Here is a 27,286-nt window from a genome sequence, read left to right as displayed (position 1 = left end):
TCGGCTCTCCCTGGAGCATAATCCGAATATTCTCGCTTGCCTCCCCTTTTCCGGGCTGTCTTCCCACTTCCTCTCTGCCTCTGTTTCTCCTGCCCTCCCCAAGGAGCTCGGTGGAGACTCCAGCTCTCCCAAAGCATTCCCGTCCCCCTGCCGCAGCTCCTCCCAGCCAGTGCTGAGGCCCCTGGTAGGACCCTGGTCCCCTTCCCTTTACTGCTTGCACCCCAGCCTGTATCTCTGTTTGGGTGTGAGCGTCGGTGCACATGACCCTCTTCATGAGATTACGAGCACACACCCTTCAAGGTCGTCACGTGGACACCTGGAAAACGCTTCTGCTGGCTCCTGGTCCGCAGTGGAAACATAGCAGGCGGTTAGTGCACATAAATCAATACGTGAAAACTAAGTCTCCAGCCTGGGCAGGACTGGGAGCCTGAGTGGGTGGCCACGCTGGCCTGTAGCGTGCTTCCGGGGATACCTGCCACATCTAAGAGAAGCGGGGAGCAGGGTTAGTAGGGAGTCTCCCACCTCAGTCCTCCCCACCCTCACCCGCACACGCATTGTTGAAACCTGTTATTAAATGTGCAATCTCACATAAGCTCAAATTCCCATGTGGTTTCAAGTAGGGCCAGAGAGAAGTATTTTGAACAGTGCCATTTTTTTTTAAACGTTTTATTTATTTTTGAGACAGAGAGAGACAGAGCATGAACGGGGGAGGGGCAGAGAGAGAGGGAGACACAGAATCGGAAACAGGCTCCAGGCTCTGAGCCGTCAGCCCAGAGCCCGACGCGGGGCTCGAACTCACGGACCGCGAGATCGTGACCTGAGCTGAAGTCGGCCGCTTAACCGACTGAGCCACCCAGGCGCCCCTGAACAGTGCCATTAAAAAGTCCAGGAGCATCCTCGAAAGAGCTCCAGTCGAGGGTGGGAGACTGGAACCCCTGTGCCTTCTTTCTGGTTGAGAGCCTCAGGTGAGAAATAAGGGTTTATCCTATCTGGCTGGTTCTGTTCCTCCAGGCTCTAACAGCCTCCGGTTCTGTGAGGTAGGCATGGCCGTTTGCATATAGCAGCTATTCAGTTGCCTTCCAAAATATTTTGCGGCTATGCCCTGACATTTCCCCTAACCTCCTAATAGTCCCTCTTTGAGGATATGAATGAGGTTGGCACTGGCTGAGATTTTCAGATTTTCTTTGCCAGTTTCAGTGAAGGAATCTTCAGGTTTTTGATGGTTGTCTCCTTGCAGGGAAAATTATGTGTCTTTATAGACTAGATGGGACTTTTTACAAGCTCCATTGTAATAACTAGCATGATGATAAAGACACGTTCTGTAGCATTTTCCAGAATCAAATAGAAAATATGTCCATATTTTTCATTGAATGGAGTCTACCAACTATTAAACTGTTAAGTGTTCTATTAAGAACTGTATAATTTGACTTTTATGCAAAGAAGCCAAATAGCGTAAAACTCAAGACCTGTTTGTTTTTTTTTTTCCTTCCTGGTTTGAAAGCTAGATCACACATTAGCAAATCAGTGTTTCCTTGGGGAATTTTAAGTCACTAAAAAAAATGCACAAGTATTTTCCCCCACAATCTCATTCATTTGTCCCTCATGCTCCTAAGAGCCTGCATTCCATGATAAAAATGGAATTTACTTGGGAGATTTTAATTATTAACATTTTTAACCATTAAATTATTTGCACACAAAGTTCCAGAACCCGATCTCTTTATCCCTCACAGCTGTATTCTAGTATAGTCTATAACTTTGAAACAGTCTATAACTGATAAATGGTACAGAGCAATTCTTCTGAGGTCCCAAAGCACACATAAGTCAATGATGTTATATTTTGGTGGAAGCAGAGTCCAATGACAAGTGACAAATTTGATCTGTCATCCACCCCCTTAGAGTTTTGGTTCTGCTTTATTTTTCTTCCACATCTTTCTCCTCCAAAAACAAACTCCCCAGCTCATTTTGTCTCTGCTGGAGAGTTCTCTGAGTAATGAAGCCCTGCCTGAGACTCAGGTGCTTTCCAAGGACACCCCAGCGAGGGGCCCTGGGACGGGACGTCCACCTTGGGGACTGTGGGGAGCTGGGCAGGGCATTTGTCGTGCAAAGGCATCCGAATCCAGAGTTGGAGAAAACACAGTGCCTACTGACAAATCTCCCAGTAGAATTTAGCCCACCAGCTGCCAGTTTCCAACTTGGACTTTGCTTGTTAAAGCGTTCCCCGGTCAGGAATATTAACCTTGAGTTCTGAAGAATGAAAAAACTTGCAGACGTTAAAAGAATGGATCTTCCATGGTAGGTGCTTGAGGAAGTAGTTTCAAACAGGGTGTGGGAAACCTGGACGTGCCTATCACTTTCTACTATCTGGCCTATTAATAATCGTAGTGGTAGAACTAACCAGTGGTAGCTCATATTGGTATGGAAGGATGACTCCAGCCGCTAACAGGGCTTTCAGTAGGCTGACAGAGTTCTCGCTCTAAACCTAGCATTTGTGCTTCAGAAGGAAGGAGGGAAAACAAGCTCTATTTGCCTACTGTGTTGTAGAACGTGTTGTTTTTGCAACCAGGCCAGGTGTCCCGAGCCTTACCAGGGAATCCTGGTGACAGTTTGGGTCTGGTAGGTTTTGGCGTATCTGCCCTGATCAGTCATCTCATTAAATTGCCAGTGATTTGCAGCACAGCCTTTGGCCTCCTCGTGTGGAGTTCAATTCCATGGCAACGACGATTGCTGAACTCTGCGACCCAGCATGAACTGAGGCCAGGCGGCCGCAGAGCTCAGCAAATGTGGGACTACGCTGAACTTGAGTGGATCAAGGTCATTACCAAAGGGGAGACAGTCTTGTTGTTGGTGAGAACTCAGGGCTAGCAGTGCAGGTGCATCCCAAAGCAGGGCCTATGGCCCACAGGAAAATGGGAAACAGTATTCGTAGCTCTAGAAAACCTCTCTAGTGCAAGGTCAACACCTGACAGACTACATTAATTAAAATGCTGATTTACAAAGAAAGTCAAAGTAGATTTTTTTCTTTCAAGCATCATGTTCAATAAGTTGCCACAAAATCCACAGGGAACAACCAGGTCTCAGAGGTGCTAAGTTTTTCACTCCTCTGTCATCTAAGCTTATCTGCAGTTCTTTCAGCAAATGCCCCTTCATTCATTCCCTCCATTCATTCCTCCATTGAGCATTTGCTATGTGCCTGGCGTTGTGAGGCTCCGATGATCCAGAATGAAGTCCTTGTGGCCTGGAGCTCAGTGTCCAGCAGGAGATTCACCTTCTGGTCATTGTTTCTGGGTGCCTGAGGAGTGCCGGGCACTGTTAGGAGCTTGCGTCCTTGCTCTGTCCCAGGGATAATGTGGTCCCCTAACTCGGTTTCATATGGGAGCCTGGGGGTGGGGGGCAGGGCGGAGACAGCAGTGGAATCAGAGGCCACCTAGTGATGGTCTGAAAGCCTGTTGTGTCAGTGCCTCGGCTGCCATAATGAGGTACCATGTGCTCAGTGGCTTAAAACCACAGAAAATATTTTTCTTGCACGTTCTAGAGCCAGAAATACACAAGCAAGGTGTCACCATTACTGTACTTCTGCTCCAGCAGAGGCTCCTTCTCTGCCTCTCCCAGTGTTTGGTGGCCACCAGCTTTCCTTGGCTGACGGCCCTGTCACTCCAGTCCCCGCCTCTGTCTTCGCACCGCCTTCTCTTCTGTGTCACATCTTCCTCTGCGTCCCTCTCACAAGGGTACATGTAATGGCATTTAGAGGTCCCATGCAGATAATCCAAGATAACCCCCTCCTCTCAAGGGCCTTAACTTTAGCACCTCTTTTGCCATCTCACGAATGGCACGAATGTCCACGAATCCCAGGGGTTAGGACGGGGACACGTCTTTTTGTGGCCACCATTCGACCTACTGCAAATGTCTGGGCAGAGAGAACAGCCTCCATGCAGACCCTGGGGGGAGAGCCTCTATTCGGACCCTGAAGTGAGCAGGAGGCAGGCTGGCGTGTCTGAGGGACTGGAACGTGGCCAGAAAGATTTGGTTGGAGTAGGTGAGGGGGCAGGTGACATGAGGTGCAGTTGGAAAATCAGACACAGGTCCTTCCGTCTAAGAAGGAAGGCTCTGAAGGATCTTAAGAAGGGTGGAAGCAGGTGGATTTACGGTATAAAAAGATCATTCTGGCTGCTGTTTGGAGAACATAGTGTGTGTACGTTGGGGGGCAGTGGTAGGGAAAACCTGTCAGGGGGCTGCTGCAGTCGCTCAGGTGGAAGGTGAGATTGCTTCTTGGGGGGGGGTTGCGTGAAGAGGTGGGGGAAGCAGGTGCGTGAAGAGGTGGGGGAATGTTTGGGAGGCAGGGTTGATAGGAGCGAGGGTGACAGTGGAGGTAGGCGGGCATAGTGTTTACAGCTGTGTGGGCAGTGGTCTCAGGCCGAGGAGCACACGGGGGGGGATGATCGTGTGTCTACGAGTCCCGTTTTGGGTTTGTAGAGCCAGAGGTCAACTGAATATGGTCAGGGCTCCAAAGAGAAGTCTGGGCTAGGGAGGAAAGTGGAGGGGTTGGTTGTTCAACGTTGGATGCCATTAACTCCATGGAAAAGGTCAAGTTTGCCCAAGAGAAAGTGAGAAGAGGGCCAGGGCAGCCCTGTGGGGAATCCCCCCCCCCCCCCCCCCCCCCCGCCAAACCAGGAGGAAGGGGGCCGGCACGGAAGACACAGGAGAAAGACACAGAGAGGGCAAGGGGCAGGGACACCAGGAGAACAGAGCCAGGAAGAGGAAGCAAGGTTCAGCTGGTTCTGGCTCCACCGGGAGCCTACCCAGACCTCTCCACGCTGCCTCGTTCAGTTCCCACGGCAGATGTGTGATGCTGGGCTGCTCTTACACCATTTTTAAAAATGGGAAAACCACTCTGTGATGACCAGGTTCAAGACGTGACTTTATTTATCGCTCAGGGGCAAAGCCCTATCTTCCGGTTCTCAGAGCCGTGTTCTTTCCACCGTGCCATGCAGCCTCTTGGGAACACAGCTGCACATCCAGAGTCAGTGTCACTCCAGGCTAAATGGGCCAGCGGATGCTCTCATTGACAGGTGGGGTGATCTTAAGGTACAAGAAAATACTCTGCCACAACGGTCTGGTCTCCTTGGACTTTCTACTCCTTGAGTAACACTTTTTTGTTATTTATTTTAATAACCCTTCATGTTATCCATTAGTTTTTCCCATTATAGGTAGGGAAAGACCTTGGAGGCACTCAGTTAAAGGATTTTATGCTGCCTGTGTAGTCCTCTTGGAGGGTTTAAGTAATGTTATGGTGTCGCCTAGTGGATGAATCTTTGAATTACAGCCAAGCATTAAAAAAGCAGGAAGGGTGACGCTGAACTGTTCATTTTAATTATAAAAGTCTTAATCCATTCAGTACTCTCCAAGTTCATGTTTAGAATATATACCACACAAGGCGGTAGCCAAGGTCCTGGGTCGTAATAAAATGTGCACGATCCCTGACCCCAAAAACCTTACCAGAAGACATCACCCCAAGCAGGTATTAATTAAAGTAACATGCGTGAAACAATAATGAAAAATAGGTGAAGAGTCTATTTAGCTGGTATTTTAGGGTGGACAGGAGAGTTCTTCCGAGAGTGAGATTGATCAGGACTGGGGTAAAAGAGACGCAGCAACTGAAGTCAGGGGACCTGGGTTCGAATCTCTGTTTCCCCAGGTGATAGTCAGTGGCCTCTGGTCACTGGCTTCATCTCTCTGAGCCTCAGCTTCCTTGTTTGGGAAACAGAAAAGTAGAAACAGGGCGACTTTTTTTTCTTTAAAAAAATTTGTTTTTAGTGTATTTAGAGAGACACAGAGAGCGTGCTTGTGAGGGGAGGAGCAGAGAGGGGGAGACCGCGAATCCCAAGCAGGTTCCGCACTGTCAGCACAGGGCCCCACGCGGGGCTTGAACCCACAAAACCGCGAGATCATGACCTGAGCTGAAACCGAGTCGGATGGATGCTTCACCAACTGAGTCACCCAGGCGCCCCCTATGGGTGACCTCATGGATGTAAGGATCCCAGGAGTCAGTGCCTGGAACAACTGCTCAGGGAATGGTAGCTGCGGCCATTGGTACCATCACCACCATCATGGTTTTGAGAAGGTAGAATAGGCACTACCGATGGAGGAAGGCTGCCATTGCTTCAGGCAAATAGGAGGCACACGTGTGATTGGAGCAGAAGGAGGAGGGTTGGCTGGGGTGGAGGAAGGCCGACTGTCCCCATTGCAGAGGGTGATGAAAGCAGTGACACAGGCAAGAGAAGATCGCAGGGGAGTTGACAGTTGTATATGGATGTGGGTAGAAGCCTGGAATGAAGGAAGAGAGGGAGGCTGGTGCTTGGGTGACCCACATGAGATGACAAGACCACGGCAGCGGACGGATTCCTCTGCAGGGAGATGACAGTAAGACAGACATGTGAGATTCAAGTTAAGGGAGGTATGACAGCCTTGGCCAGGGGTGGACACGGAGAGCCGCATGGTGAGCTCACATGAAGGAACAAAGTTGCCACCTGATGGGTCTGGGGACAGGAGTGGAGCGCGGGGAAATGATGGGAATTATGAGCTGAGTTCTGACATGATGAGTGCGAATTAGCAGAGGAGGAAGGTTCAAGAAGGTGTCTAGAAAATGGTTGGACGTATAGGGTAGGTCTAGAAAATAGGACTGATAGAAAATAGAGCCCCTGACTGATGCAGGTTTGAATGCAAACTCACTAGGTATGTGAGTCTGAGTAAGTTATACCCCTGAATAGACTTTTCTCATCTATATGGGGGATAATAATTCACGTTTCTCAGTGTTGGTGGCTGGATTAAATGAAGCAAGGTATGGAGAGTGGTGGGCACACAGTGATCACATGATGATCACTGGGCACTTTGATGATCACCTTCACGGTCTTAGAGACCAAGGGTGATTTGGAAACGTGTGTGTCATTAGTATAATAAAAGCACCTTTCATGTTCATTTATTAACTAATGAAGGAGGAAAGGAACAAACATTTATTTATACTTCTTTGCACTGATTGAACTTCTGGTTAGGCAGGAGCAGGAAGCTGTCGCAGGGAAAATGTGACAGGATATGTATTTGCAGTCGTCTCTCTGAACTTATTTCTCCCAATTCTCATACTGCTAACATGACAGAGGGTTTCTTAGCTTTTTGTCATTCCCTAAAGGGTTTGGTCCCTGGCAGCGAACACATCCGGGGCAGCCCAAAAGGCTGAGTTGAAGATCTTGGTATTGGCCGTGTACATATTCTCCCGTCTGTTGGTGCGGTTCTACCAAGTTGTGAAATGAAAGTAATTTGATCTTAGCCCTGCTCAAGAGCCATGCCTGATACAAATGACTAACAAGTGACAGAATGCTGAAGGAATGCCCCAGCTCCAGAGGGTGGGGTGACTGTCCACTGTGATCACCTTCATCCTCTATTTGTACAGCTGGCCCGGGAGCCTACTGTTCTGTGGCCTCAGTCGGAGCACACATAGCACGTCTGATGACATGGTGTCAGCCTGGGCTTTGAGGAGGAAGAAGGGGATGGCTTGTGGCATCACACAGCATGCCAGAGTTTCCTCAGCTGGCAAGATGATTGTCATTTCTGGATTTGGTGCATCTTTTCTGATTTCACGGTCTCTGGCTGAAAGTTGTGAAACACAGAGGCAGTTCTGTGTACATAGAAGAAAGGAAGGAAGGAAGGGAGGAAGGAAGGAAGAAAGGCAGGCAGGGGGGAGGAAGGAAGGAGGGAAGGAAGGAAGGAGGGAAGGAAGGAAGAAAGAAAGGGATAGGAAAGGAAAGGGGAGAGAAAAGAGGAAAGAAAAAAGAAAAAGAAAGAAAGAAAGAAAGAAAGAAAGAAAGAAAGAAAGAAAGAAAAGAAAGAAAGAAAGAAAAAGAAAGATCAGTAGATAGATCAGGGAAAACTACATCTGAAAATAAGGCATTCATTCCACTGGGCTTTTTTTTTTTTTTTTTTTTTTTTTTACTACCCTGAATCCACTGTATATCATGTTATTGTTCATGGTTGGAGGGTGCATAGTTAGGAAGAAAAGATTTCTTTAAAAAATTTTTTAAAGATGCCAAATTCTTTTGATTATTTAATGAATCTCTTGTTATAGAAGTGTCTCTTATGGGTTTGTTATTTAAGTCTGTTGATCCTGAAGTTAATTCCATTATAGCCTTATAAATAAGTAAGCCCAAATATTTACTTGTAAACATACTTTTTTTTAACTGACCCCTTCTTTTATATGAAACAGTTTAAGGATATTGGAGTTATTCTCTATGTTGCTGTGGATAAATAATTTACTCAAATTGGATGAACTAGCAATGACTATTTCAGAGATTGGGGTTTGGAAAAATTTCATGAGTAGCTTTCTGATAGGTTTAATACTGTGGTACAAGGTTTGGTGTATTTCTTTAAAAAATTTACCCTATAAGGAATTACCTGTTAATATGAGAAAAAAAAACAACAACACAGCACTCCATATAAAAACAAACCGCAGCTTTCCCCAGCATCTGTAAATAAGTAGGCATTTAATATTTTATGCTAGCTTTTCCACCTGCAAAGTAGAGGTTATTTTGCCGTTGAAATGAAGGCATGGCAAAACCCGTGTTCTATCTCAACAAGAAGATGTGAACATCGCTGTGTTTAGGGCCATTGCTCATGGTGTGGGGTTGTGTTTTGCTCACCTCAGTGTGGAAACATTGACTGTATCACTGTTCAAATTAGTTTATTATTTATTGCCTTTCCTACCATCAAAGTCTTGGGCACATAGACTGTGCCCCCAGAAGCTCATGGTCTAGCAGGTACGGGGTTAGGGGGATAAAGAGATGGTCACTATAGCAGGGGAGGGATGCTATTATAGGAGCATCTCGAGAGGCATCTAGTTCTGAAGGGCGGGGTGGGGGAGGGCAGGAGGTTGGGGAGTCCTTCCACGAGAGCACTAAAAGATGACCTTGGGAGTGGGAGGGACGGTTCTGAGACAGGATCAAGTCTGTGAAAGAACAGAGCTTTTTCAGAAATGGTGAGGAAATCAGTGTAACAGATGGGTAAGCGGGGGCGGGGGGGGGGCACGGGGTCCAGAGTTTTAATAATGTAAATAACCATTCCTTGTTTTATTTTAAAAGCATTTTGGATGACACCTTCTCACATCAGGACCCATTTCTGTACTGAATGGAGTTTTATCATTCTCATGGCCATGTGAAACACTTCTACTCTTTCTTTTTTTTTTCTCCGCAAAGTTCCATTAGCTCACTGGATCCGGCCTTGCGTGTCTAGAATGAAGCACATTAAAGAGATTTATAGGCAGTTAATTGGCTGTCTCTTTCTCAGTTAATGTTTAAACATACATTTTTTTTTCTAAACGTTACATTATTGTAAAGTACAGCATTCACAAAAGATAATTTAGCAGGTTTTCTGTAAATTACCTATCAGATGAAAAGATGATTCCCAAACTTCATGAAAAGGCAGTTAATTTCTGAGTCTTATATTTAGGAAATCTTACCAAGTAAGAGTAATTAACACAGGTGAAAGAAAAGAAAGAAAGAAGAAAGAAAGAAAGAAAGAAAGAAAGAAAGAAAGGGAAACAGGTAGCTGAAGTCATTATTTATCTTTTAGATTGTTGTTTACAATTTGTGTAATATTTAAATTGATAAGTCCACAAAATACCCCCAAATGATTTGTGCCTATATAATTACATTTTATATTTTATTGTTGTCTTTTTAATAACACATATTTATACATTCAAGCTTCCTTGAAAATCCTAAGCTTTATTAGTATTTTTACGGATACTCAATAAATAGTTGTTATGATGATGAAAAAGCATGAAGAGAAGGGAAAGTTCAAATGAAGTAGGATTTTGATTTGTTAAGGTTAGGCAGATGGTAAAGGTTGTTGATAATGTTTGTTGAGTCCGTGACTTAATGATGAAAGAGAAATGGTAACTCATCTTTATTGTAAAGGTCACATTCGCTGTTGGTAAAGAACATATTGCCCTGGCTTGCATTTTCCCTGCTGAGACATGACAGAATGCTATCTTTGTATATCCTTCAAGAAATGTTCCTTTATAAACATATATTTCAAGAAAATGCCCATTTGTTTCTCTACAGGTGGGATCATATGACACACAGCTTGTTTTTCCCCCTTTGAACAATGAACTGTGTATAATGAGAGTAATCACGATCTCAGGGCTTGTGAGGTCGAGCCCTGTATTGGGCTCTGCACGGGTTTTTCTCTCTGCCCCTCACCGACTGGTGCTTTCTTAAATAAATTAAATAAATAAATAAGTAAAAACTTAAAAAATAAATAAAAACTATAAATAAATAAATAAATAAATAAATAAATAAATAAATAACAACTAACAGAAAGCGCCCCAGGTGCATGGTTTTCACCTGGGACTTGTTCCGATGGTCCCTAACTGTGTCAATGACTGGCTTGATTCCACACCGTTTCCCCGTCTTCCCTTCTCTGTGTCACGTCCCTGCTTCCTTACCCTATCTCCTTCAAATCTCAAACAAACGGTTTGCATTGACTTCTTGCCCTATGCTTTGATTCTGAAGCACCCAGGCCAAGACAGGCTGCATAATGTTCCTTTTTTGAAGGTACCAAAGTCTATTCTATCGATCTCAGATGGGCGGATTTTTATAGGACTTCCAGTTTTTCTTACTATTGTAAATAATATTGTTGTGAATATTCTGGCATTATTGTCTTTAGATCAGGGCACCTGGGGCTCCTGCCTCCAAGACCTCTCCCATCGGTCCTGTGTCTGGGCCTGGCCAAGGCCAGCAGCATTGTCCAAGGTGGTACCCCACGTGTAGACCAGGACTGGCTGGATCCCACAGTGTGTTTCTTCCTTTGAGGTTGTTAAAAATGATTAAAGAAGCCAGTTTAGGTGATAGAAACAAACTTTATTTAACACTTCATGAAGCGGGCAGTCTTCCTTCCCAAGGATCCAGAGAACTGCAAAATGGGGCAGAAGACAGGAAGCTTTTATGGGATGAAGAATAAGGAAAAGGAAGAACAATGGAAAAAGAATAGAAAGCAGGGAAATAAGTAGAGACCTTGGAGTTGGCTTGGGGTGTGGGGATTGGCTGACTGGAGGTAGTGGGTGTCTGGTCCACATGAGCATTTACAGGGACCCAAAAGTTATCTGCTTCCTTTTGCTGACGTGGAACCCGGGCAGGGGGAGCGGCTCCATCTTGGGCCTCGAAAGTTGTTCCAACAGGGTGCACTTGGATCCTTTATCCCCTGTGGGGCTTACCTCATGAGGAGCTCAGGGGTTCATGCTTATGGGCTGGTCTGGGACCACATGGCTGGACCCTGGTCCAGCCTTGCCAGCTTGTGGGATTCCGTTCATGGGATCGCCGGGTCAGCAGAATAGTGCTGACACAGATTTCAGGTGACTCACTTTTTAAATAGATGAGGCTCTCTAAAATATATTTTCTCCTGGTCCCCACACATCCGAGGGGAAGTCCTATATTCTTGTATGTGGCCCTACTCACACTTGGAGTTCAGCAGCAATAATTCAGAATTGCCCAGAGGTTTGAGATCTGATCTGAGCAGATATCTCCTGAAATCCATTCAGCTTTTCTCTCTGCATATCAAGACTTTCTTGTTCATTGAATGCATGAGCATGTTTGGTGGGGCAAGGGGCTACAACATGATTTTCCTTAAATCTGTGGAAAAATTTTAAGAAGCACAAGAAATTGCAGGTGAAAATCCTGACTTCAAGTGAATACTGAGAGTGTTTTCAAACTAATAAAATACAGCATGGGCTCTAAAATATTAGACAACATGGCTGAACACCTTGGACACCACAGTGCGTGGTGTTATACAGGCAGATCATCTTGCATCAGTGAAAACCTTGTTGTAAACTTCTCATTATAAAGCTTCTTTTTACCTAACGTAAGGGTATTGTCTTCAGATTGTAAAGTCAGTTTTTTAAAAAAACACATGGGCTGCTCTTCCTGCTCACGGGTTCTGTCCCCGTGCTTTAATAAAATCACCTTTCTGCACCAGTAAAAAAAAATGCAGTGCCTGGGTGGCTCAGTCGATTAAGTGTCTGACTTTGGCTCAGGTCATGATCTCATGGTTCATGAGTTCGATGAGTTCAAGCCCCATGTCGGGCTCTGCACTGACAGTGAGGAGCCTGCTTGGGATTCTCTCCCCCCACCCCGTTCCTCCCCTGCTTGCACTCTCTCTCTCTCTCTCAAAATCAATAATAAAAATTTAAAAAAAAATGAATCTAAGATATTCTCTGCCCACATCAAATTATAGACAGAGATTGAATGATGAGGCTAGAAGTGTCACTTAGAAATTCTGATTTCAGATTCTTAAGTTCAAATAGCCTCACTGTTCTTGTACATTGGCTATTTTATAAAAAGTAAATAAGTTTGCATATAGAAAATCATTTTATATGTCATAAAGATGTAGTTGATAGAATTGCCTTTTTCAGAGTCCAAAGGTCACTTTCCTAACCGTACAGGGCCCAGGTAGAATGTGTCCAAAGCGGCTGGGTGGTCAGGCTGGGAGCTTGGTGAAGGGATTTCCTAAGCCAAAGGCTGTGGTAGATGGTGGATGGGAGATTTAACTGGTGAGCAAATATCCCTGCCCTCATAGCGTTAATGTCTAACTGGAAAGGTGAACAATAAATGGATGGGCAAAGGGTTGAAAAATATGAAATGCTAAGAGGCCGAGAATGAAATGGACAGGCTAATGAGGGCGGCAGTGGACTGGAGATCCTCCTCGACTGGGCTAGGTCGGGGGGAGGGCTAGAGGGTCAAGGAAGACTGCTAAGGAGGTGGTAGTTTAGGGGAGATCCAAGTCCTGTGGAAATGTAGAGAAGGAGCAGTCCAGAGGTAAAGCCAAGCCAAGGAAGAGCCGCAGGGCTGGCTGGGAAGTCATGAGTGTGGGGTGCCATGTAATTAGGGCCATACCCTAGAAAGTCTGGAGGGAGTTCAAGGTTTACTTTACAGGCAGTGGGAAGGCAAGGAAGGTTTTTAAAAAGTGGGGCCGCGCCATGGTCTGATTTCTGTTTCCATGTCACTCTGGTTGTGCTGTGGAGAGAGGCATGGGGGAAGGGAAGAGGAAGCAAGAGAGCAATTTAGGAGCTCTCTGGTGGCAGACAGGGGGACTGTGAAGAAGTGAGTTCCAGATCTGTTTTGGAAGTGAAATGATAACCGTTAATCATAGATTCAGTGTAGGTGTGACAGAAAGAAGACTGTCAAGGATGACTCCAAGATTCTGGCTGGGATTTAATAAGGTAGTTGGGGAAGGTTGAAAGAGAATTGCATTTTGGAGGAAAGGCAAGAATTCCATTTCAGATTTTTTTGTTCTTTTAAGCCGGAGGTACCATTATATCCAAGAAGGTGTCAAGGAGGCATCTGGATATGCTCGTCCATCTGGAAGTTAAAGTTAGAAAAGTCTGTGCTGAGACATATAAGTGGGGCTATTCGAACCCATGATATTTACAATTTCAGTCCTAGGGAGAACCATGGGTGTAGGGACTATGGAGAGAGACAAGGGGGCCTGGGACAGAGAAGGGAGCAATATCATGGGGGTGAGGGGCAGCGCATGCGGTCCTCCAAGGTCAGTCTTCCTACTCCAGATCAAAGAGCTGTGAGCCTCACAACTGCTTCTAGTGGGCGGTGACTCAATGTCCATTCAGTGCATCAGGTCATCTAAATGCAATGGGGGACAGGCAACAAGGGAGAAGGTTTCTCATCTTTGTACTGGAAATGTTCCCACTGTGGGTTCAGGGGGAAGAGCTGAGCTCACGAAACATCTTCACCTAAAATAAGAGGCGACCTTTTCATTCATGGAAAGTCAGATTGCATAAATATAAGTTGACATGGACAGCCTCCTTCCAAATTAAGAATAGATATTAGGTAAGAGAGGCTAAAAGAAGAAAGGTTTTTCACTAAAGGGGCAGAACAATCATTCACCATATGAAATTTTTAAAAAGATCTGGCAGATTTCTCTACTCTTAATTTGTGCCACTAACACAATGGTAATGAGACTTTGATTTCTTTTCTTGCTTTGTTTTGCAAGTTGCTTGCTTTGCTAAAAAGCTCAAGATTTATAACTGTCACTGACAGAATAAAAATAGTACAAGAACTGTGATTAGTTTGTGTGTGTGTGTGTGTGTGTGTACACATGGGATAATTAAAATGTATGGCTTAAATTCAGATAGAAAAAGGCAATGTTCCTCTTTCTTATTTTTGTAATTAATTGATCATTTGTGCTTTTATTGTTAGAATTTGCTCAAACTCTAATATTCCAGTCTTCTGTTAGCTCACGTGAACATGCGTTTGTGTTGGAAAATGCTACTTAAAAATCAGCCATCCCTCTGCCTTTTAAACCTTCCTTCTTAGGGTCAACCAGGACTCCCAGGGCCACAGGGTCCTATTGGACCCCTGGGACTGCCAGGACCCATTGGAATTCCAGGAGAGAAAGGGATGAGAGGTGACAGCGGCCCTCCTGGAGCAGCCGGTGACAAAGGTGATAAGGTAAGCCTTCTCTTAAGTGAGGGACTCTTACTAACCGCTTCCTGGCACTACTGTGCCAGGTTTTTTATAATCACAAGTACTGTCTACTAGCACCTTATAATAAATTAAGTTTGAACTCCTCTTCCATAATCAGCCCTCATTCCCTGACTCCTTTCCAGAGGAGCATGCCTTTCTAGACTTCTCTATGCACTTAAATACCCGAGTGCACCCAATGAAGGGTTATATTCTTTCATGGCTTTTTAAAAACGTAAATGACATATTTGTTGTGCTAAGTTTTTCTTTTTGTACTCAGCCATATGGCTTACAGGTCATTCCTTATCAATTTGTGTAGATCAAACTTATTTTCTTAAAAATACTGCACAGTATGTCTTAATATAGATAAAACTATGGTTCATTCCCGGTTGATGTAAATTTGAGGTCCTGTCCCAACTTTGTGTCATGCTAGTGTGCAGAAACAATCCTGTAAATCGCCTACACTTGCATTTAATAGTTTATTTCTCTAGAATAGACAGACTCCGGGAAGTTGAATTTCCAGCTTATAGGGTATTGAACATTTTCTTTGAATTGATAGTGCTAAGTTGGCTTCCTAAGTACAAAAAGAAAAGTACAAAAGGTTGGTTTTTTAATTGTTGGCATTTAAATTCATTAATGCAAAAAAATAAGTGACAATGACTGCTAAGAGTCTTTTAAAAATTATGTCATTATTTATGTTTTCAAGTAAATCCATATGTTAATCTAGTGCTTTGATACCTCTTATATCTTTGTTTTGTTTTCTGGGATTTTAGGGTCCAACTGGTGTTCCTGGATTTCCAGGTTTGGATGGCATACCTGTACGTATCCCTAAATTTTCTTCATTTTTTTAAAAAAAGAGCTCATCAAAACCCTTAAAATCACATATATTTATATGGCAAACTCTTCTTTATTTTCTTTTGATAGTACAAGGAAAGGTGCTTGCATTCCAGTTTTGTGTGATAACTTTGGGACTAAAAGACTTTACTTGGAAAGTAAGGTTTTCAAACAGATTCGAGAAAAACATTCCACAATATAAGCTATATATACCTGCCATATTCTGGAAATAAATGTATACTCACAGTGCAAGTTTTTACTTGCTGGTTAGTTTTGACAGTAGAAGTGGGCTTAAAACTCCCATTTCTAATATGGAAATGAAATGAAAGAAGGAAGAGTTATTTCAGAAGCTTTATAATCCATTAGAGAGTATTTGTAAAGATTTTAAGGAAGGTGATTTTCTAAATTTCTTAGAATATTCTAAACTAAATTAATTTCAACTGGGCTGTATTAAAATGTGTCTGTATATTTTTACTCTGCTACACAGTACTTGTGGGTGGGAAGGAAGTTTCTACAAATTAAATAACACGTGAGTCACAAATGCCTTAATTTGGGTACCCACATTGTGTAAACTTTGTGTTGCAGTATTCTTGCAGAAACACTTCACTTACAATCTTGTTTTTTTACAGGGGCACCCGGGGCCTCCTGGACCCAGAGGCAAGCCTGGCATGCATGGGTACAATGGCTCGAGAGGTGATCCAGGGCTCCCAGGAGAAAGAGGAGTTCCTGGCCCAAGAGGCCCCCCAGTAAGACCTCCCACAGCTCATCCTAAAGGGAATCTTAAGTGAAGGGCTCTACAGTGGGCACATGCTTGATGTGGAGCTAAAATTCGTGCCTGTTGAAACTGTGTGAAGCAGGGACTGTCTGTATAGGCCAATCAGATGCTCAGGGAAGACAGTTGCTGTAACTTACCGCAAAAGCCTGAAGTTTCTCCCACTGGAAGCGAGGTCAGGACTTTTCTAGGAGGGATTAACTTTGAAATCTGCACGTCCTTCGTAGGAGCTTGATAAATGATATGATTCTTATGTGGTTACCAAATTAAGATATATTAAGATATTCAGTAGGAAAACTTTGGGAAAAGAGAATACATTGAATTTTTTCATTCACTTTTTAAAAATACTCTACATAAACTTGCAGCGACCTACAGAAACCTTCTAAAAGGAAGATGTTCTGTTTTTAAAAGTTAATCTTACCAAGTTACAGAGGCCCTATTTTGAATATGACAACTAAAATGGATAAAATCAGTTGTTAAGAAACTATTCCTAGGGCCTAAATTATTAACTGACAATTGCAAAATTGTTTACTTGTAAGAAGTATATATTTGAATTATTATGTCTGAGGGAAAATGAAATTTTCCCGCTGAATAATTAGTAAATGGCTATGTATATTATTATATAATACATAGCCTATATATATTATATATTTATAAGATATATGTATAATATAAATATATTAGTAGATACTCTCTTTGGAGATTCTTTAATAGATCTTAACTGAATTTTGAATAAATATGTATGAGAACCTTAGGATGATAGCAATAATGAATAAATGTCCTCTAGTAAAACATGACCATAATGGTATTTTACTGGTGAGTAATATTTCATAAAAAAGGAAAATACTACAACGGTAATATGATTTTTCCCCCTCCTAAGTGAATATTTTATTTTCAGGGCCTTCCTGGGGAAAATGGAGAAAAAGGAAATTCTGTGTTCATTTTAGGTGCCATTAAAGGAATTCCGGTAAGTTTTATGATCATAGTGAGTTTAAAATATTATTTTTCCACTAAGTAAACCCATCCAGGAAACACACGGACATATCTCTTTTGAAATGTCCCCAAGCACACTGTTTTTAATCATTACCCTGACTCTGTAGATGGCATCATACTTCTTGTGTGAAGACACTTAGCTTTAATTGCTCAGGCTATAAAATTCCAGTACCTCCCGATCGTTCTTGCAAAGTGCAGCAGAGACACTTATTTCCGGGTTTCTCAATCTTAGCACTGCTGGCATCTGGGGCCACATAGCCATTCCCTGTGGGTGTTGACTGCGTGCATTCTAAGATGCTGAACGGCGTCTCTGGCCACTACCCATTAGATGCCAGAAGCATCCCTCCAACTAAATAATACCTCCAGATATTACCAAGTGCGCCCTGGGAGGAAAGGTCACCCTAGTTGAGAAGCACTGATTTATTTGTAGTGAAAATATTGTAATGTTAATACCTGCTATCTGGTATGAAAGGAATCACTGCTCTTGAACTTGAAAATTATGGAAACTTTACAGCACTATCCTTGGTAAATTAAATGCTTTTGTGTTTCCATACACAATGATATACAAACTTTCAGAAATAAACTCTTGAATGACCATCTATATCTCTAATATGAGTACCATGCATGAGTTAAGCAGATCAGTAGATACAAGTCAAGAAGGAAAATACAGTTCATTTCCAAGACATGGTCATTTCTCTGAAGAATATTCTACAACATTTAGGTAAAACTTAAATTTCTTCTATCAGACCCTGAGTTTCATGCCACCCAGGATGGGCAACACCTGAATGCTGATTCCTTTAGTGAGGTTACATTATTCGTTTGTAGCCTCTGAGCCTATACACGGCAACAACTATGCTTTTGTTTATAGTTTAAATGATATGTTAAGAAACTTAGCAGCAAGAGGAGGGTCACTCTAGGCACCAGGAAGGAATAAACTGATCCTTTCCTACCACTGTGATCTTGAGCAACCCCTCAAACTCTCTGAGCCTCATTTTCCTTTTCTTTGTGAAGGTAAATGAAATTACTGTCTGCCCTGCTGTCTTCTCAGCACTGATGATCTATTGTAATAATTAAAAAAATTTTTTTTAATGTTTATTTATAAACATTTTTAATGTTTATTTATAAACATTTTTAATGTTTATAAATTTATAAACATTATAATGCAATGTTTATAAATTTATAAACATTTTTAATGCTTATAAACGTTAATGTTTATTTATTAACAGAGAGAGAGAGCAGGGGAAGGGCAGAGAGAGACAGAGGGAGACACAGAATCCAGAGCAGGCTCCAGGCTCCGCGCTGTCAGCACAGACCCCGACGCGGGGCTGGAACCCACGAACTATGAGGTCATGACCCAAGCCGAATTCGGATGCTTAACCGACTGAGCCACCCAGGCGCCCTGAAACAATACTTTTAAGAGCCCATAGCCACTTCACAGCCATTTGGATGGTTATTTAAAAAATAAGAACAAAAACAAAAAGAAACCCTGAAGTGCCTGGGTGGCTCAGTTGGTGAAGCATCCAACCTCGGCTTTGGTCATGAGCTCACGGTTCATGAGTTCAAGCCCCACGTCGGGCTCTCTGCTGTCAATGCAGAGCCTGCTTTGGATCCTCTGTCCTCCCCTTTACCCCATCCTTCTCTCACTCTTGAAAATAAATAAAACATTAAAAAAACCCAGAAAATCTTAAGTGTTGACAATTATGGGGAGAAGTGGAACTCTTCTGTATGGCTGGTGGGAATGGAAAATGTGTAGCTGCTCTGGAAAATAGTATGAGGGCTCCTCAAAAAATTGAAATGTAGAATTACCTTATGATCCAGCAATTGCATTTCCAGGTATATATCCAAGCGAAATGAAAGCAGGGACTCAGACAGATGCTTGTACACCCACCCTAGCAGCATTACTCATGACAGCCAGAAGGTGGAAGCAATCCAATGGCCCATCGTTGGATGAATGGATAAACGGAATGTGATCTCTACGTACAATGCAGTATTATTCAGCCTTAAAAAGGACAGGAATTCTGACACATGCTACAAGGGGGAATGAACCCTGAGGTCATTAGGCTAAGTGAAATAAGCCAGTCATAAAAGGACAAACAATGTATGGTTCCACTTATAGTGAGGTTCCTAGGGTAGTCAGATTCACAGAGACCAAGAGCAGAATGAATGGTGCCTGCCAGGAGCCGGGGGAGGGGAATGTATTGAACGGCTACAGTTTCCATCGGGCAAGATGAAAAGTTCTAGAGACGATTACACAACAGTGTGAATATACTTAATGCCACAGAACTGTACCCTTAAATTTGGCCAAAATGTTAACTGTTATCTTATGTATACTTTATAATATATTTTGCATTAAAAAAGCTATATTCAATAAAATATACTCTTTGCATTTTTAAAGTGTGTAGTCTCAGGGCAGAGCCACTAAGCTGTTGATCCACCAAGAGGCAGGTGTGAGAGAATTTCCACATGAATTCCCTTTCCATCCCTATAGGGTGATAAAAAGGAGCAGGGTGTCCATTATAAGAGGCAAGTTCTGGCAGTTAGACCAGAGACTGTTAAACTGTGATGAAATGGGACCATTGAGTTGAGAGTTAAGATTGTAAATGGAAAGATGAAAATCTCATCTTGACTCTGTGTCATCATGACTCCAGCAGTCTTTGTCTGGTTTTGGCTGAATCGAAGCACGATTCCAGGCCTGGGAATGGACACAGAAAGTTCCATGGGTGGAGCCCTCCACGGTTGTCTTGTCAACGCCGAAAAATTGAACAGGCTGCACAGAAAGTCCAAATAATTCCTGTGTGTTCTCCTCCCTTTGCATCACATGTGTTTGGGGAAAATGGTGCCTCTCTTCTAAAGCAATGCATCGTTACTATTGCAGGGTGACAGAGGGGACCCAGGACCTCCTGGCTTGCCGGTAAGTCTCCCCAGCAGGCCGTTTGCTTCTATTGCTTCCCACACTGTTTGTATCCTAGCAGGACCGGTTGCAAAATTTGCAGAACCCACCGGGCAAAATGAGAGCTTAGATCCCCTGTTCAAAAATTATTAAGAATTTCATGGTGGTGACAGCGGAGTGTTCTATCAGGCATGTGCCCCTGTGTGACCATGCAGGTCCCAGGCCCATGAACTAACGGTCCTGGAGTCTCCACAAGCTGCTGCTTACCTTCGTCTTCTGTTTTTTAGTGGTCATTTGGCCTTACTCGGGCGTACACTCACTTAATATTTGGGAAGGTACATGTCCCTCTAGACTACCCAAATAATACGTGTTGGTGGAAACGACTTTGCTTTATACCATTCTGCCTGCTGAATTAGTAACTGTGTGTTGCATTTAATTTTTTGCCCCATCTTTATCTTCCTGAAGTTGTTTTTTTTTTTAATTTTTCAAAATGTTTTTATTTATTTTTGAGACAGAGAGAGACAGAGCATGAGCAGGGGAGGGGCAGAGAGAGAAGGAGACACAGGATCCGAAACGGGCTCCAGGCTCCAAGCTGTCAGCACAGAGCCTGACGCGGGGCTCGAACTCACGGACTGTGAGATCATGACCTGAGCTGAAGTCAGACGCTTAACCGAGCCACCCAGGCGCCCCTATCTTCCTGAAGTTGTATATCAATGATTGTATTGGTTTTTTGCAGTTAATCAATCAGTGTTCACAAGATTAAGATTGACAGCAATTATGCCTCTGAAGGATTAACCTCTTATTTTGCTTGGCAACTTTCGGCTGTAGACGGGCTTGCTTTCCCACATTACTTTCCTCATAACCCTTCAGGCTCAGTTCGACGTAATCAATGAGATACCTTCATGTTGCCGTTAACATAAATACCAGTTCATCCTCCTGGAGACAGGGATTTCTTGCGTGCTCGCAAATAATTTGACATGGGCAGAGTTGGTGGGAGAAGAGAGCCTCTCCCCACACTTCTAGGAATGCACAGCTGTAACCCTTCCTTGTGAATTTGTGTGGAATTATGCTATCACGTACATGGTGCAGAAAATTGTGACTGAATCACCCTAATCTTGAATCAGGGGCATTTCTATTCACATTGATCTGATAGGGTATGTCTTAAAAATATATTAAAGAGTATAAATACAGTCATAGTGTAATATTCATTGTTATTAGCTAATATGAATGTTTTAAAAAGCATCTTGACATATATCAGTTTTATAACATATATAGAATTTAGGAGTAGCTGGTAATAAGTTTTCTTTGTTCTTTACTTTTGCTATTGCAAGATTTATTTATAAACAAGTAGATTGATCTCTGGGTCTTAATTTAATCCTAAATGTAAGAGTTGGTCACACCTGCCAGACTATTGCTGTCATGTAGCTCTGTGCCCTTTTTTTTTTTTAACGTTTATTTCTTTTTGGGATAGAGAGAGAGAGAGACAGAGACAGAGATAGAGACAGAGCGTGAGCAGGGGAGGGGGCAGAGAGAGAGGGAGACACAGAATCCGAAGCAGGCTCCAGGCTCCAGGCTCCGAGCTGTCAGCACAGAGCCTGATGCGGGGCTCGAGCTCACAAGCCACGAGATCATGACCTGAGCCAAAGTCCGACACTTAACCGACTGAGCCCCCCAGGTGCCCCACTCTGCGCCCTTTTAATGGCATGTCAGCTGCTGTGAAGATGCTCCTGCTATAGGGCAGATGTGTCCGGGACTGTGATTTCTTTGGAGGTTTTTAATCCACCTTGGATTACACGCAGCTCTTGCTGTGACCCATGATTTTGAATTTGAGTAACTAATGCACTGATTGTTCTCGTGTTTAGGGATCTAGGGGTGCAAGAGGACCAGCGGGCCCAATGGGACATCCAGGAGAGCCTGGGTTACCAGTAAGTACAGCACTGCTCATTCTAGCCCTTAGAAAACCCAGCCTGTATGTTTAAATTAAGCAAAAGCCAAAAAAAAAAAAAAAAAAGCAAATTGAAACCTCGGGGTGGGTAGGCACAGGTGGGTTGTTTGAGAAGTTACCACTTGATGAATCTGCATACGCCCCCCCCCCCGCCCCGCCCACCAAGTGTGAGTTTGTCTTGAAGCCTTGAAGCAAGGGTCCTCCAGGGAAACAAGCCATGGGAGGAAACAGCCAGGAGGGGGAGACCAGCAGCATGTTTTAAAGTTCAGGGTTTCCTAAAGAGGATCTTGAGACAACCCAGCGCGGACCCATTGTGATTTCTGTGACTGATACTTGATTTGTGCCTTTTTGCCCTTGATTTAGGGTGCTCCGGGCCATCCTGGGAGACCAGGCTTGAAGGTGGGTGGTCATGAGTAAGATGCTACAAATGGAGACTGTCCGTGTATAACGAGATTGGTGACCACGAGATTTGTCAGAATTATGTCTTTCCCTTATTAGACTTCCCCAAATATTTAATAAACTTCACTTAATTGCTTAACCAGAAATCTTACTTGCTTGTAATTACCTTTTAAATATTCAAAAGCAATTACCTTTTTTTTTTTTTTTTTTTTTCCTTTTCTTTCCCAGGGTAATCCTGGCGTGGGAGTGAAGGGGCAAATGGGAGAACCGGTAAGAATCCCCTTTTGCGCGGAGGAGCAGACGTTAAAATATGTGCTGCCGGGGCGGCGGGGAGGGGGAGGCTGTTCTGATTGTCACTTAAATCGTGTTCATTATCCAGTTATCGTGTTCACTGCCCAGTTTTATGGCTGAGATGCTGTTTTTGCTGAATTATTGTGGCACCGTTACCCTTGACTGTAAAATGACAGTCCTGAGAAAATTTGCCACTAAATTCAAGTTAATGTATATGACACATTTTACCCCAGCAAAAAGAGATTGAACATTTCTGATAATTTAGTATATCCAGCGTAATGGTTTGTTTAATTACTGTATTGCTTGGCTTAATTTCACAAATTTCCTCAGAATCCTAAACTCTACACATAAATAAAAACATAAACACCTGGAACCAAAAGCATTTAGCGACACAGTCTCCCACTCTCTGCTGCCTCACACCTATGCTCACTGTCCCTCACCCCTTCCTCCCTCACATCCACAGTCCTTTCTCCTGAGGCATGAAACTCAGCAAAGATTAGTTTTAGAAAGGTATTTTAAGGTGGCAGCTCATCTGGAAACAATCTGAATGTCTAACAGTTGGTAAGTGGCTCGTGCCACAACTGTGGGCAAATAGATATTGAGCGTCTACTCTGCCAGGCTAAGATCAGTGCTGGATATGGGGATTTTTAGCAAGACCGACTTGATCCCCACTCTCATGGAGTCCCAGTGTGGTTGGGTAAGTTATGGTGCAGGTATTTAGCAAAATGACTCTATTGCCCAAAATACACTGGAAGACTTCATGATGTGCAGACATGCCTATGACATAATGTGGATCAGAAAGTACAGGTTACTAAAGTATAAGGTCAATTAAAACAACACAACAGGGGCACCTGGGTGGCTCAGTCAAGCGTCTGACTTTGGCTCAAGTCATGATCTCACAGTTCGTGGGTTCCAGCCCCGCGTCGGGCTCTGTGCTGACAGTTCGGAGCCTAGAAACTGCTTCGGATTCTTTGTCTCCCTCTCTCTCTGCCCCTCCTGGACTCACACTCTGTGTCTTTCTCTCTCTCTCTGTCTTAAAAATAAATAAACATTACAAGAATAAGCATGGTTATATTTACCAAAACATGTTACTCCCTCGCTTATGTATTGTTTATGCATTTGTTTAATCATTTATGCACATAACATAAATGCTTCAGAGCAGCGGCTGTAACAACACCATCAAATATTAGGGTACATCAAAAAAAAATAAGCCTAGGTCCCTAACCTGGTTCTTCTGTAGTTTCCAGTTATAGGTAGGGATTGAATTATTGGCTCTATTATTTCATTTAAATTGGAAATAGTATTCTTCTTCCCCAAATCCCACTTAACAAAAACATTAATGGCTTAAAAATTATATATTTGAGAATCTTTGTTCCACTCGGCATAGTAAGTACTAAGCATTTTCTGTGCATTGTCTGTTTAATAAAGTAATAATACTTTGAAGTAGACAGTGTTATAACTAACCCCCAGTTCACGGAGAAGGAAGGTGAGATTCAGAGGAATCAAGGAAACAAAGACTAGCTAGGAGAGATTTTTAAGGAACTTGTCCAAAATGACAGTCAGTATGGGCCTAGTTTGCAAACACAGGTGACCAGCTCTGTCATCTGCTCTTAAGTATATCTAAGTGCAGAAAGAATAGAAATATTCAGATAAGTAAAAAAAAAAAAAAAACAACAACAACAAAAAAACAAAACAATTATCTGCTAATTAAGGGTGAGAATTTTTGGTTGTATCATGGCAAACCCAGTTCAGGGGACATTTTATTCCCAAGAGAATAACATTTCTAATGACATAAATGACAACTTTTGGTTAACTATTCTATACAGAGAGCTTAAACATATCGAAAACAAATTAGAAATAACCAAAATCTAACTAGAGTAGGATGGCTTAATAAATGATAGTATAGTCTTACGGTAGATTATTGTGTAGGCACTAAAAATCAGGTTTTTGAAGAATTTGTAGTATAATTGGAAAATGTGCAAAAAATAGTATTATAAAGGAAAAATACAAAACTCTTAAAACTTGAAACTGTAACAAAATATAAAAGTATAAACCATAGTGTGTATTTTAAATTATGTTTATATATTCTGTATAGCATTCTGATTATCTTTTAAATTGTATTTAACACATCATTTGATCACATACATGTGTGTACATAGGTACATTATCCAAGGTATGTGTACAGATACAGACTCATAAGCACACACACCACAAAGAACAATACCAAAGTTTTCATAGAGATCTCTGATGACAGGATTATGAATCGCTTATATTTTTAAATTTAATTTTTTTAATTTTAATTTTAATTTTAAAGTTTTCTTTTTATTTTAAGTAGGCTCCATGCCTAGCATGGAGCCCAATGGAGGGCTTGAACTCACGAACCTGAGATCAAGACCTGGGCTGAGATCGAGAGTTGGACGCTCAGTTGACTGAGCCCCCCCAGGTGCCCCTAGTTTGTTTTTGTTTTTGTTTCTGTTTCTGTTTTTTAATTTTATTTCTAACGATCAGTATTATTACTGGTGAAAAACAATAAATACTTTAAGTTGCATGATGTATTTGCCATGATTTTTGTTTTAAACTCATGACACACAGGACTGTATGCATTATATGACAATACATGGGTGAAATTCTTCTTTGTTTCAAATTATATTTCAAAATAAAGTTAATATGAAATTCCTGTTATCTTCCTTTTTTTTTAAGGGTGAAGTTGGCCAGCAAGGTTCTCCTGGACCCACCTTATTGGTACAGCCACCTGATTCTTGTCTGTATAAAGGAGAAAAGGTAATTCCCAATCCATATGTTGCCTTGATAAAGTAGTCACAGCCAGCATTTTCTGAACATGTACCTGTGCCAACAAAGTGCTGAGTGCCTCCAGGAATCAGGGCATCAATCCCAGAGCAACCTTAGCAGATGAGTACTGTCATTAGCCCCATTGTACAGACTTGGAAAATGAGGCTTGGGAAAGTTACCTGTGTTCTCAAGTTTATTCAATTGCTGCATCACAGACCTAGTGCAGGCTGCTAAATTGTGACATGTCCTCTAGAATATAGTGCCCCATTGATACTGTCTTTGGTATATGGGCCGAAGGGGCCACTGGAAGCCCAGTTGTCCTTGAGATGTTACATATGGGCTTGACGTTTTGATCATTGAGAAGGTAACAGGTATGTAGAAGTGGACACGTAATAGAAGTTTGGCAAACATCACTTCCCCTGTCAGCCTGCGATACTTACTGATGTTACACTCGCCACCCCCAGATTCTGTTGTCAGTTTTCAGTTACTGGGTTAACTTTCACTACCTTGCTCAAATTAGCCACTCCTCTCAATGGCTCCACTCCCAGCTTGCACCTGCTGCTCTGGTTCCATGGTGGTCACGTCCCCTGTGCCCCACGACACGACACCTCTCACACAGAGCTGGTCTGAATAGTGTCAGGTTTAGAAGCGCTCCTGGACCTTAGTTGCTATTGAGCAACAGTTGAAGAGTAATCCTTTATTTTGAAAATTAGTAAAATGATTGTTGAAAGGGGTAAGTTCTGAAAAAGATGGAATTCAGTATGTTAAATAATAAGAATAAACCAGATAAATATTCATTGTGATTTTTAGGGCATAAAAGGAATGCCTGGTGTAACTGGACCTCCAGGACCACCAGGACCCAAGGTAATTTATTGAAATACCTTTTTTTTTATTTGTATGGTATGCTATATTAATGAAAAAAAATGTTTTGCATGGATCTTTATCATTGCTTTAAATGCTAATGTATGTTAATAGAAGTTTTCACTATTTTATCATAATCCTGTGGGGCATCTATTCTAAAGTACTGGTTTCCTTTAAGCTGCCGGCAGTAATTTTTAAATCTCATTTTGTTTCTGAATGCCATGTTGCTGAGATATGGCTGCTCGAATGCCTCTGAATGTTGTCATCTCTTTAAGGGAAAACCTGGATTTGGGGCCAAAGGAGAGAAGGGTGTTCCTGGGTTCTCAGGACCGCGGGTAAGGCTGGTTCACGCCATCCCTGCTGCCCCGAACGTCAGCGAGTTGGCTTTCTCTCTCCTATTTTTACAAAACTAGATCAGCATTTCTAAGAACTCAAAGTGGAGGTTTTCTCAAACAGGAACAATATATTTTGGATACAAATGATGCAATAGCGACATGTTCAACAAAACGTCCCTTCTGTTGACATCATTTAGATAAACCAGGCGAGCAGAAGGTAGAATTGGTGGGTAGGAACAGGATTGTGGCATTTCCTGCGTAGTTCAGTGTCAGTGCAGTAGCAGTTTGGAATCGTTCATTTAAGCCTATTTGACAAAAGAGGGTACTGATCTATGGGCAGTAGCTACAAAAAAATACAGCATCAGGCCTCAACCATGCCACCAATGGGATGGATCGTCACTGATAGAGTTACTATAGAGGCCAGACCCCCTATGGGCAGGGGCATTGAGTTTATCTGGCTCCAGATTCCGTAGTTAAGGGGCAACGTTGGCTTCCATGATAATTTTTATTGCTGATAATGCACAGAGTACCTATTAATCTCCAGACAAATTATATTGCAACGATTCCAAAAATATTTAGCCCAGTGCAATCATTAGACTAAGTAAGTGAAAACACAAGAACAACAACAACAACAGTATGTTCTTAATTTAAAACACTGGCAAG

General features: G+C 42.7%; 1 protein-coding gene across 10 annotated transcripts in view; it reads left to right on the top strand.

Moving 5' to 3' along the window:
- COL4A4 (collagen type IV alpha 4 chain) overlaps positions 1-27,286 on the top strand; it is a 130,367-nt gene that overhangs the window by 29,607 nt on the left and 73,474 nt on the right. For all 10 annotated transcript variants that reach the window (XM_042995498.1, XM_042995500.1, XM_042995501.1 and 7 more), the window contains 11 exons: positions 14,367-14,501; positions 15,287-15,331; positions 15,977-16,093; positions 17,018-17,086; positions 19,988-20,023; positions 21,865-21,927; positions 22,311-22,346; positions 22,575-22,616; positions 25,338-25,418; positions 26,238-26,291; positions 26,564-26,623. In XM_042995498.1, coding sequence (XP_042851432.1) covers positions 14,367-14,501; positions 15,287-15,331; positions 15,977-16,093; positions 17,018-17,086; positions 19,988-20,023; positions 21,865-21,927; positions 22,311-22,346; positions 22,575-22,616; positions 25,338-25,418; positions 26,238-26,291; positions 26,564-26,623 — 738 coding nt within the window. The remainder of the gene's footprint in view (positions 1-14,366; positions 14,502-15,286; positions 15,332-15,976; positions 16,094-17,017; positions 17,087-19,987; positions 20,024-21,864; positions 21,928-22,310; positions 22,347-22,574; positions 22,617-25,337; positions 25,419-26,237; positions 26,292-26,563; positions 26,624-27,286) is intronic.

Source organism: Panthera tigris, chromosome C1 (genome assembly GCF_018350195.1).
Source record: "Panthera tigris isolate Pti1 chromosome C1, P.tigris_Pti1_mat1.1, whole genome shotgun sequence".
Taxonomy (NCBI): Eukaryota; Metazoa; Chordata; class Mammalia; order Carnivora; family Felidae; genus Panthera; species Panthera tigris.
Note: the sequence above shows the minus strand (reverse complement) of the source record. Positions and strands in the feature narration are given on the sequence as shown.